The following is a 12,375-nucleotide window of genomic DNA, read 5'->3' as shown; positions in this document are numbered from 1 at the left end:
ACTCTAAAGCTACTCACCCTTTCCAGTATGATCTCTAGAAGACCTGGGCTATAGGCAATAAATCTTCTTTCATCTTCAAACTTTTCCTTAACCCATTCCTTTGATCTTCTGGCTCTCAAAGGGACATAGCTCCCTCCTGATGACACAAACTCCCAGGCTGCCCTTTCCAGCAAAAGCTACATTTTCATTCATCCACCAAGACTCATTTGATAATTAGATGGAAGCGTCTCAATTGCACTACTAAATGTATTTTAAAATATGAAAATTTCTTTTGAACTGTAGTTTGAGCTGAGAAACAATAGCTGCTACAAATTTTTATGGGAATGTAGATCTTACTTTTTTTGACTTTTAACAGCACAGTTTTCTATGTTATTGATGCTTGTTTCTGCTCTCTCTCACTTCTCCTTTCTGTCTCCTCCTACTTCCCTATTAAATATAATATAGTTCTATATCATACGCCTTATGTGTCTTTATGTATGTGTGTTCAAACTCATTTGTCTAGTTCAGGTGACTATGTGGTTCATGTGATATACACTGATCTAATTTCTTCTTCCATGTTTGTAAACACTTCATCTGATGTACCTAGTATGTTATAAGAAAGTGATTTCCCTCCTCTTTTTCATTTCCTCTCTAGTATATTCCCTTATCCCTCCTGTTACTTCTCTTAAGATCAAAGGTTGGCAAAATATGGCCTATTGGCCAAATCCACTAAACTACCTGTTTTTGCGGCCTATGTGCTAAGAACGTTTTTAAATGGTTGAAAAAAATTAAAAGTAATATTTTATATGAAAATTATATTAAATTCTAATTTTAGTGCCCATAAAGTTATACTGGAACATAGTCATGCTTATTCATTTATGTATTGTCTATAGCTGCAATTGTGCTATAACAAGAGTTGAGAAGTTGCGAAAGAGACCTTAAATGGGGATTTTATTTATTTATTTTTTGTGTTATTTAAATAAAATAGACTTTCAAGTTGTAGTGAATGAATTAATGAATGAAAGCGTTTAAGAGCGTCCTTTGTGCCAGGCACTATGCTAGGCACTGGGGATATAGATAGAAAAGTAAACTATTCCTGTCTTCATGGACCTTATATAATAGAAGGAAATAAAAAGTATGTGGGAGTAGTGACTGGGGAAGCTAGTTTTCATCTAGGGAGGCACAAGAATGGTGAAAGTAGCCATAAGATAAGTCTACTTTCATTCTACTTCCAGAAGCAGTGTTAGTTATTATTGTGATTACTATTCCTATATCAAGAAGTGAAAGCAGGGATTGGGAATGGGAGATGTTGAGGAGAGAAGGGTAAATGGCAAAAGTATGAATTTTATGAATGTATGAATGTTACATACGGATTGGGGCTGATTGGTTGCAGTGATTTAAGTGAATTTGTTCTTTACTTAATATAAATTTTATTTCATTGTGGTAACAAAAGTATGTATTTAGGATTTCTGTCTTTCTACACTGTCAGGTTTTTATGTCCCAGTACATGGTCAGTTTTTGCAAAAATGCCATGCATGGCTGAAAAATGTCAATTCCTTTTGGTTCCCATCATGAGAGATTTATCCGATTTAATTTTTTCTAAATTTCAGTTCGGGTTCTTAAATTATCTTGTTTATTTTTTGTTAGATTTATTTATTTATTTGGTCAGAAAGAGCTTCACTGAAATACTCACTATTGTTTTACTCTTTATTTCTCATTATCATTAGATTAACTTTTACATCAAAGATTTCGTTACTATACTTTCCAGTGCATAAATATTAAATATTGACATTGTTTCATTATCTGTGATGCCCTTAAACACAGACAGTTGATGCCAAATCTTGATACCAGTCTATGAGTATGGAATTTTAATTAACATGCTATTATATTGAAGTAATTATTTCCAGTTGCAAGTTAGATGGATGGAAGCCCCTCAGTTGCGTCATTAAGTGGATTTTGGAATTTGGCAATTTCTTTTGCATTTGCATTGAGGTGTCCCTAAGCATAGCACCCTCTGAACCAGAGACAATGCCCTAGAAGACCTGCCCTCCCAGCTGTGGAACTCCTGCACTCCATACTATTCCTCTCTCCTCTCCCAGTTTCCCTTTTCAGCTCTAAGATCATAATCAAGTTAATACCACAGCAATGCTACTGGAAAAGGCATGTCAACTAACTCCCTCTGAAAAACACTGCTAAAATTGTGGCCTGAGTTTGGAAAATATAGCTGCTACAAATTTGTGGGAACAGAGGTCTTGCTTAGTGTTTTTAACTTTTGACAGCACAGAATGTGTATAACACAGCTTGATATTACTTGTGATTCAAACAATATGAGTTGTCACTGAATTGACTTTACTGCAATACGTTTCCCATATAAGTGCCATTTTGCCTTGTAATTTCAGGTTGAATTAACATTTTCCAGGTTACAACAAAAGTGAATTTCCAAAGCCATTCAGTGTTCAGTAACAGTGGTTGAGAGCATTTATTATTACTCAGAAAAATTTCAGTCTCAGCCCTGAGCTCAAAAAGATCATAATTAAACTTTTTTTTCCTCTTCTTATTTTGATACACGCTGGCAATAAAAAATATAAAGTAAAATGTTGTAGTACGGTAGGATGTTTAGCTCTTGAAATGCTGTTGAGTTATAGCTATCTTACTGTGATTTGTATTGTGCTAAGTAGCAATGGGAAATAATGAGAGCTCCCTTGATGACTCCACTACTATCCTTGTGATTTCCTAAACCAAAAACCCCTCACTGACCACCACTCCCACTCTCTTAATATATCCCTCAGTCTCTTATAATGAGACAGCCCTTCTCCTTACCAAAGCCAACCCTACTATATGTACCTTTGATCTCATCCCTTACTGTATTCTTCAACAGACTGCCCCTTCATTCACCTTAACTGGTTTTTTTTTTTGTGGTTTTTTAAAGTATATATATATTTTTTTTGTTTTCAACATTTACTTCCACAAGATTTTGAGTTCTAAATTTTCACCCCATCTAGACCCTCCCCCCACCCCAAGATGGCATGCACTCTGAATACTCCTCCCCTAATCTGCCTTCCCTTCTACCTCTACCCCCCTTCTCTTATCCCCTTCCCCTTCTATTTTCCTGTAGGGCAGGATAGATTTCTGTACCCCATTTCCTGTATTTCTTATTTCCCAGGTGCATGTGAAAACAATTTTTTTGAACATGAGTTTTTAAAACTTTGGGTTCCAAATTTTCTCCCTTCCTCCCTCCCCGCCCACCCTCATTGATAAGGCAAGCAACTAAATGTAGGTTATATATGTGCAGTTATGCAAAACACTTCCATAGTAGACATGCTGTGAAAAACTAACTCTATTTCCCTTAATCCTATCCCGTCCCCCCCCCCATTTATTCTATTCTTTCTTTTGACCCTGTCCCTCCTCAGAAGTATTTCCTTCTGATTACCCCCTTTCCCAATCTGCCCTCCTCTCTATCATCCCCCTACTCTCTTGTCCCCTTCCCCCTATTTTCCTGGAGGGTAAGACAGATTTCCATACCCAATTGAGTGTATATGTTTTCCCTCCTTAAGTCAAATCCTATGAGAATACTATTCACTCATTCCCTCTCAACTTCCCCTGTTTCCCCTCCACTGTAAGAGCCTTTTCTTTTCTGTTTTTTTTTTTTTGTGAGATGATTTACCCCTTTCTACCTCTCCCTTTCTCCTTCTCCTAGTATAATCCTCTCTCACTCCTTAATTTTATTCTCCAGATATGATCCCTTCATCTTCAACTTACCCTGTGCCCTCTATCTACCTATCTATCTATATCTACATATACATACGTATAATTTTTTTCCCTCCAACTACCCCAATACTGACAAAGGTGTCCTGACTTACAGATATCATCTTTCTATGCAGGAATGTAAACAGTTCAACCTTAATAAGTCTCTTACGATTTTCTCTTTCCTGTTTACCTCTTCATGTTTCACTTGAGTCTTATATTTGAAAATCAAATTTTCTATTAGCTCTGGTCTTTTCATCAAGAATGCTTGAAAGTCCTCTATTTCACTGAATGACCATTTTTTCCCCTGTAGGATTATACTCAGTTTTGCTGGGTAAGTGATTCTTGGTTGCAATCTTATCTCCTTTGCTCTCCAGAATATTATATTCCATGCCCTGCGGTCCCTTAATGTAGAAGCTGCTAAATCTTGTGTTATCCTGATAGTGTTTTCACAATATTTGAATTGTTTCTTTCTGGCTGCTTGTAACATTTTCTCCTAGACCTGGGAACTCTGGAATTTGGCTACAATATTCCTAGGAGTTTTCCTTTGGGGATCTCTTTCAGGAGGTGATAGGTGAATTCTTTCAATTTCTGTTTTGCCCTCTGGTTCTAAAACATCAGGGTAGTTTTCCTTGATCATTTCTTGAAAGATGATATCGAGGCTCTTTTTTTGATCCTGGCTTTCAGATAGTCTAATAATTTTTAAATGATCTCTCCTGGATCTATTTTCCAGGTCAGTTGTTTTTCCAATGAGATATTTCAATTGTTTTCTAATTTTTCATTCTTTTGGATTTGTTTCACAGTGTCTTGATTTCTCATGAAGTCATTAGCTTCTAATTGCTCTATTCTAATTTTTAAGGAAGTATTTTCTTCAGTGAGCTTTTGGGCTTCCTTTTCCATTTGGCCAATTTTGCTTTTTAGGGCATTCTTCTCCTCATTGGCTTTTTGGACCTCTTTTGCCATTTGGGTTAGGTTATTTTTTAAGGTGTTATTTTCTTCAGTATTTCTTTGGGTCTCCTTTAGCAAGCTGTTGACTTGTTTTTCATGATTTTCTTGCATCACTCTCATTTCTCTTCCCAGTTTTTCCTCTACTTCTCTACTTGCTTCTCAAAATCCCTTTTGAGCTCTTCCAAGGCCTGGGACTGATTCGTATTTTTCTTGGAGGCTTTGGATGTAGGAGCTTTTACTTTATTGTCTTCTTCTGGTTGTATGTTTTGATCTTCTTTGTCACCAAAGTAAGATAATATAGTCTGACTCTTTTTGCGCTGCTTACTCATGATCCTGGCCAATTACTTGAGTTTTAAACTCTCTGTTAAGGTAAGAGTCTGCTTCCAATGTGTAGAATGTACTGTCCCAAGCTTCGGGGGTTTGTACAGCTGTTTTCAGAGATACTTCTAGGGACCTGAAAATTTTCAGTTCTTCCAAGGTAGTAGTATGATAAGGGGCGAGGTGTTTCCTCTCCACAGCCACAACAACCTCCACCACGCCAGTATTCCTCTTCGCCCCAGGACCGCCACTCAGAACTGTGACCCAGATCCAACCACAGGTAAAGCAAGAGATTCCTGCCTCAGCACTGGCAAAGAGATCCTTGCAATCCCCCTCTGATCAGCCACTCAATTCCCCCTCAGTCTGTGGTCCTGCAGCTCAGGAAATAGCTGTGGCCCCAGGCTGCGCTCGAGACTTTTGGCTGAGGCCTAACTTCTCTCTCACTGCAGTCACAGACTTTTCCCACTGACCTTCCAAGTTGTCTTTGGTGTTCATGGGTTGAGAAGTCTAGAAACCTCCACAGCTGCCCATGATTCAGTCCTCTGAGGCCTGCTCCAGATTCGCTGTGGCCTGTGTGCCCATGCCAAACTGTGCTCCTCTCCCTGGCAAGCGTGATATACCTTTCTGATCAACCATCCAAGTTATCTTGGGCTGGAAATTTGTTTCATTCTGTCTTTTTGTGGGTTCTGCTGCTTTAGAATTTGTTTAGAGCCATTTTTATAGGTATTTGGAGGAGTTTGGTGGGAAAGCTCAAGCAAGTCACTGCTTTCCCTCTGCCATCTTGGCTCTGCCCCCCTTAACTCTGTTTTTAATCTTCAACCATACACCGATGTTGTACACCCTCTTAAGACTTTAATTCTTTGTGGTTTTTTTTTCTTTTAATTTTACCTTCAGGATCAAGACATCAAGACACCTTCCTCTTTTTCCTTGATTTTTTCACTGTTGAATTTTATGTATTTCTACACCAGAGTAATTGTGTGTGTTCAATTCTCCTTCATCCATTTCAGATAAGAGTGAATTTCATTTGAAAGTGATGCTCACTTTCCCAAACTCTTCTACTTTATTTGTATACTCTTCTTCTCATGCAATTCAATTATGAAAAATAGCAAGTTCCACTCTGGTTCCTTGGTATGTGAAATGCTTCTTTCTAGATATCTGCAGTATTTTTCTTTGACATAGAAGCTCTGGATTTTGGTTATGAAATTCTTGGGATATTTCCTTTTAGGGTTCTTTCAGAAGGTAGTAAGTCAATTAAAATTTCTTGAAATATAATGATCAGGCCTTTTTTTTTTTCCTATGGTTTTCAAAGAGTTCAATGATTCTTATATCATCTCTACTTGACCTGTTTTCCACATATGTTTTTTAATAGCAGCTATCTTATATTTTCTTCTTTATCTTTTTATTTTCTTCTAATATTTCTTCCTTACCAAACTGTTAATTTCTATTTGATCTGGTCACTGAGTTCCATTTGCTCCATTCCATTTTTCAAGAATGGACTGTCTAGATAAGGTTTTCATCTGTCTGTTCAGGGCAATTTATTACGCTTCAAATTTTTTCTCAACATCTCTGATTTCATGTTTTGCCTCTTCATTATTTCCAACCTCTCTTTCAAGTCTTTGTTGTAAAACTCCATCTCTGTCCATGTGCATGCGTGCATGCACACACACACACACACACACACGCAATTATTCCTGAGGTCCTACTTTCTTTATTGGGGATATGATTATTTAATCATATCTATAGCCTCAGTTCCTAGACTGACAGATATTTCTCCTCGCCAAGGAGTTTCTTAGGGAAATACTGTTGATGTTTGCCAAGTTTGAAGTCTTAACTGTAAGTTTTTATGAAGGCATCTTTACCAAAAGGCTCAGCTCCTCTCTTTAACATAATGTGAAGATGAGTTTTGGTTCTCAAAAGCAGTATCTGAAGAGTGAAAGCTTGTAGGTCCAGAAATGAACTGTCATCTTATCTAAGGACCAGCCGAGAATATTTGTCTATTGAATGCTATCAATCTTCCCTCTGGAGCCCTAATATATCACTTCAATGTCATATTGGAGTATCATGTCCCCTGGAAACTAATACCCAAACTTATTTATATATTCAATGCCATCCCAATTAAATTACCAAAACATTATTTTACAGAAGTTAAAAAAAAACAGTAACAAAATGTATTTGGAAGGACAAAAAATCAAGAATATCAAAGGAAATAGTGGGAAAAAAAAGAAGGAAGGTTTAGCAGTACCAGATCTTAAACTATATTATAAGGCAGTAATTATCAAAACTATCTGGTACTGCCTAAGAAATAGAAAGACAGATCAATGGAATAGAGTAGATATACAATTTAACATAAATTTAACAATTTACTTCTGACAGATAAAGCCATATGATACAGATATTTATTAAAATATCTAAAATTTGTTTGCAATTTGAACACAAGCCATAATGTACTTTGCTAGTACAAAGGCTGCTCCTTTGGCAAAACTAGACTACAAAACTTTCCTAACTTTAGAATAAAATATATTTGCATACCAGCACAGAATATTCCAGGGACTTCACTCCTGACTATAATAGTCCGCACTTTCTTATCAGATTTCAAAGCATCCACAGCTTTTGATAGCTACACAAAACAAGGGGAGGAAAAACATTTTCAGATTCATGTCAATATTTTATCTTTACAGCATAAGAAGCAAATAGATTCATCTGCTCACTTACCATTTTTATGAGATTTTTACTGAGTGCATTTTTGGCATAAGATCGGTTTATTCCAAGCACCACAATTCCTAGTTTAAAAAAACAAACAAACAAATAAAAACTTGAGTTAGTATGCCAGAGAAATTGGGGGTGGAGGATGGAAGATAAAAGGATGAAAAAGAAGTAAACACATAAGAACAAGACCATGGACACTGACTTAATAAAAAAGAGATCAGTTATTACTGATCACTTTGATTTATTTTCAGTTTGATCACAGTTAAGCTCCATTCTTTAGGAAGAACCAGCCCTAAAATAAGGGAGACTAACATAAATAGTCTCTTAAGTCTAGATTACCTATAGATTTAGTGAATAAACTGAAATTGAGAAGCCTTTATCATTTAGTAGCAGATAATTTAGAGTAAGACATAATTAATTAATCTTTTAAAAAGCTAGATTTCCCTTTCTGGAAGAAAGGGGAGTTGACCAGAAGCTAAGTCCTCCTTTCTAGTAGCTAGAGAAAGGTTAGCCAGAGGTTAAGTTCCTCTTTCCAGTCTTAGTGGATAGAAAGAAGGGCAAATTAGGGGAAAGGGTATTCAGAATGCACGCTGTCTTGAGGTTGGAAGAGGGATGAGATAGGGAGAAAATTTGGAACTCAAAATCTTGTGGAAGTGAATGTTGAAAACTAAAAATAAATAAATTTTTAAAAAACAGTAACTTGGAAAGAAGGTTTTTTTGAATTAATAAAAAGTCTAAGTTAGAATATTTTAATGAAACACGCTTATTACTTTCAGGTACCTTTTTAATCAGAAATAACAAATAAAAACTTTACCCAGTACCATCACTCCTACTTCACTAAACAGCCACAACACCAATTATGTGTATTTCATCTACTCTTTTGACTTCACCTAATACCTATACAAAAATAACTCCCAAATCTGCATGTCATACCCTAACCTGTCTCCTACTCTCCATTTTCTTCTTAAATAATATTTTTTAATGTTGAACTTAGCCAACTTCAACAATGAACATTTACATATACAAAGAACAAAATGAGGATTGTATATGAAACCATGAATAGCTATCAGATACAGATTGCTTGTTTAAAGCATATAATAATTCAGCAGATAAATTTCATCTGGCTTATCCATGTCTCCCTCTTAACTTCCCTTTTGTTCACTTTAAAAAACTGTTTCAATGACATTGTTTTCTTTATTTTTTGACATCACTATTGCTCAACCTACTCTCCCCGCCAAGTCCCTCTCCCATTTAAAAAAAAAAAATCTCCCTGTTACACAATAAGCATAATCAAGCAAAACAAATCCACATATTGGCTATGACTGAAAATGTTAAGTTATTCTGTACCTCAATTCCATTATATTTCATTCAAGCAAGCATCCTTCAACATCAGTTCTTTGAAGCCATGTTTGGTTATCTTTACAATGCTGTAGTAATTGTATAAAATTCTCCTGGATTTAATCACTTGACTCTGCATAAGTTTATATGGCCTTATCTCAGGTTTCTCTGAATCCCTAGAGGTTGTTAGGTGGCACAAAGGACTGAATGTTGGGCCAGAGTTAGGAATACTCGAGTTCAAATCTGGCCACAAAAACTTACTGTGTGATCTTGGGTAAAAGTGTCTGCCTCAATTTCCTCAACTATAAAATGCGAATACTAATAGCTTCCTAATGGGGTTGTTGTAAACATCGAATGAGACCATATTTATAAAACACAGTTGCTGGTACATAGTAGTTACTTTAAAATATTTGTTTCCTTCTATCATTTCTTATGGTACAAAATGATTACATCACATTCATATACCACAATCTGTTCAGTCATTCCTTAATTGATTCATTTTCAGTTTTTTGCTACAACAAAAAAAGTGCTGCTGTAGATTACTGACCCTCTCAATTAACTGCTGGACATTTCTACTTAGATTTTTGACAAACCTCGTCACGTCTAAAACCAAACTCATATTTCCTCCAAAAGAGAATCTCCCTTTGAATGTTTCTTAGCCATGATATTGACATTCTCCCAGTCACTCAGACTCAAAACCTTAGAGTTATCTTTGATCCACATAAAGCCAATCACTAAGTATTCTCAATTTTTCCTTAAAGTGTCTAATATATAAATTCTTTTACTATCCCCAATGCCACTATCTTGTCTAGCTTATCATCATCTCATGAATGAACTATCATAGTTTCTATCTTTTCCAAATCATCTTCCACACTACTGCATGATTAATTTTCCTAAAATATTTCTTTGCTTATATAAACATTCAAATAAAAGCTCCTCTGAAATTTAAAAAAAAAAAGACCTTTCATCGATTAGGGTTAAATCTTTCAAAGTTGCTTATCTTTACAATGTTGTAGTAACAGGATAAAATATTCTCCGGGATATAATCACTTGACTCTGCATCAGTTTATACAAGATCTCCCAGGGCTCTCTGATTCCCTAGAGGCGGCTAGGTAGTTTCCAATTCCCTACAGAATAAAGTGCAAAATGCTAGTATTTAAGGATTGCAAAAGGGTGATTCAGCTTTCGCTCTTCCTCTATCATTACATGATATACCTTCCATCGGGTCAAATTAGTCCATTCATGCTCCCTAAAATAAACTATAATTGTCCCTCTCCCTGTACCACTATTCAAATAACTTCATAACAGAAATTTGCTTCCCTTTGCTTTTCCTGTGTCTGAATTCTACCCGTTATTTAAATTTCAGTTCAAGTACTAACTCTTCTATGAAACCTTAACCGAATCACTGATCACATAGTAACTCTTCCTCTCTCTGACTTTTCAAAGACCTTAACACACTGGCCCCAACCTAGCTTTCCATCCTTGTTATACATTTACTTCCTTTCTTGCATTCTACAATCCAGCCCTTCTTGCTGTTCCTAACAAGACTTCATTTCTCATCTTTATGTATTTCCACTGACTATCCCCTCATGCCTAAAATGTACTGCCTCTTCAGCTCTAAGAATTTTTTGTTTCTCTTCCCTCTTAAGTTTTACAGTATTTACAATTTTTCTTTACAACTGTTCCAAACCTTGGTACCAAGGAGTTAGTACAAGAAGTACATCAACCTAAATGTTCACCAAATACATAAGCAAACATACCTTCTGCAGACTGAATACACACATACATACACACACACACACATAAGATATTTATGTATGCATATATTATATTTTTTCAAAAGTATATAAATGCTATTATACTTGCTAAAATAATAAATGCTTAAAATATTGGATTTATGGTAACTCATTTACATGCTCAATCTACAGTTATTGGCAGCAGTATTAGTAGTAGTGATAATAATAATAACAACTGATATTTACTTAGCATTTTAAAGTTTGCAAGGAATTTTATATTATCTTATTTGAATCTAAAACAACCCTGAAGTAGGTAATACAGGTAGCATTATTCCTTTTTTACAGATAGGTAAACGGAGTTCAAAATTACTGTACAAGGTACCATAGCTAAGTAGGTATAAGAGGTGGGATGTGGAAGTTTTCCTGGTTCCAAATCCAGGACCCTACCTACAACACTATGTTGCCTTTCTAATAAGTAATACAACTTATGTCATATTATGGATCTCAGAAAAAAAATTTTCATTAAAAAGAGGTCCTCACATTCAAAAATATTGGAAACACTTATCTATACCACACATTGGCACTTACTGATATTTTACGTATCTTTTCCAGCTAGAGCATATGTTTCTTTGGGACAAAATGTACACACACACACCACACTGTAGGAACTCAACAGGAGTGTTTAGCAAGCTAAATACATTCTCTTCACTCTTTTTATATTTCCTTAATTGACTAGGGTTTAAAATTGGCTGTGAAATGCATTAAGATAACCTAGGATCCCATTAATATCTATTATACGAAATTCACCTCACTTAGAAAAATGTTGCTCCCAAATATGATAAAATTTACACTTAGAATTCACAGATAACACAAATAAACTTCAGTCCAGGTTGATAAATTATTAATTAGCACAGCATGCTATAGTGACAATAACAATGTACTAGTTTAAAAACCTGGGTTCTAATCCCAGCTCTCTCACCTATACAAAATCTTTATAAAAGTTTCCTATACAAACATCAAAGGCTTGCTTAATGAGGGATTTAGCAGGTAATAAGTAGGCTTTCAACAATGAACCACACCTATATCATTTTATAACTCAATGAAAGATGTAGAAAATAAAACAAGAAAGAAAATAATCAATCAACAAGCACTTACTAAGTGTCTACAACGTGAAGAACTAGGCACTGGGGATACAAAGACAAAAATTAAACAGTCCCTAACCTTATGGGGCTTAATATTCCATTAGGAGAGATAATGTGTACATAAATAAGAACGTAAAAAATAAATATACACAATGAGGTTTGGTTTTGTTTTGGTGGAGGGAGAGTATTCCCACCCTTTTTGGGGGGGGAGGGAGGAAGAATCAAGAAAGAATTCATGTAGAAGGTAGCATTTATGCAGAATTTTGTTCTGAAAGGGGTGATTTTATGAGGCAAATATAAAGAGTGAGTATCTTAGAGGCATAAGGGACAGCCAGTGGAAAGACACAAAGACTGCAAATGGAATATAATGTATTAGGAACAGCAAGAAAGAAGACAAGGTTGGTTGGAGTGTAGCAGTAAGGGGAGTAATATAGAACAATGACAGAAAACTAGTCCGGGACCAG

At 35.7% G+C, this 12,375-nt stretch overlaps 1 protein-coding gene across 1 annotated transcript in view; it reads right to left on the bottom strand.

Moving 5' to 3' along the window:
- The window catches only part of AUH (AU RNA binding methylglutaconyl-CoA hydratase), a 177,551-nt gene that overhangs the window by 150,863 nt on the left and 14,313 nt on the right, over nucleotides 1-12,375 (bottom strand). The window contains exons 2-3 of the mRNA XM_027839633.1: nucleotides 7,702-7,769; nucleotides 7,519-7,606 (exon numbers count right to left, since the gene is read on the bottom strand). Coding sequence (XP_027695434.1) covers nucleotides 7,519-7,606; nucleotides 7,702-7,769 — 156 coding nt within the window. The remainder of the gene's footprint in view (nucleotides 1-7,518; nucleotides 7,607-7,701; nucleotides 7,770-12,375) is intronic.

Source organism: Vombatus ursinus, unplaced genomic scaffold (assembly GCF_900497805.2).
Source record: "Vombatus ursinus unplaced genomic scaffold, bare-nosed wombat genome assembly UNPS02014832.1, whole genome shotgun sequence".
Lineage (NCBI taxonomy): Eukaryota > Metazoa > Chordata > Mammalia > Diprotodontia > Vombatidae > Vombatus > Vombatus ursinus.
This window is presented reverse-complemented; position numbering and strand designations above follow the sequence as displayed.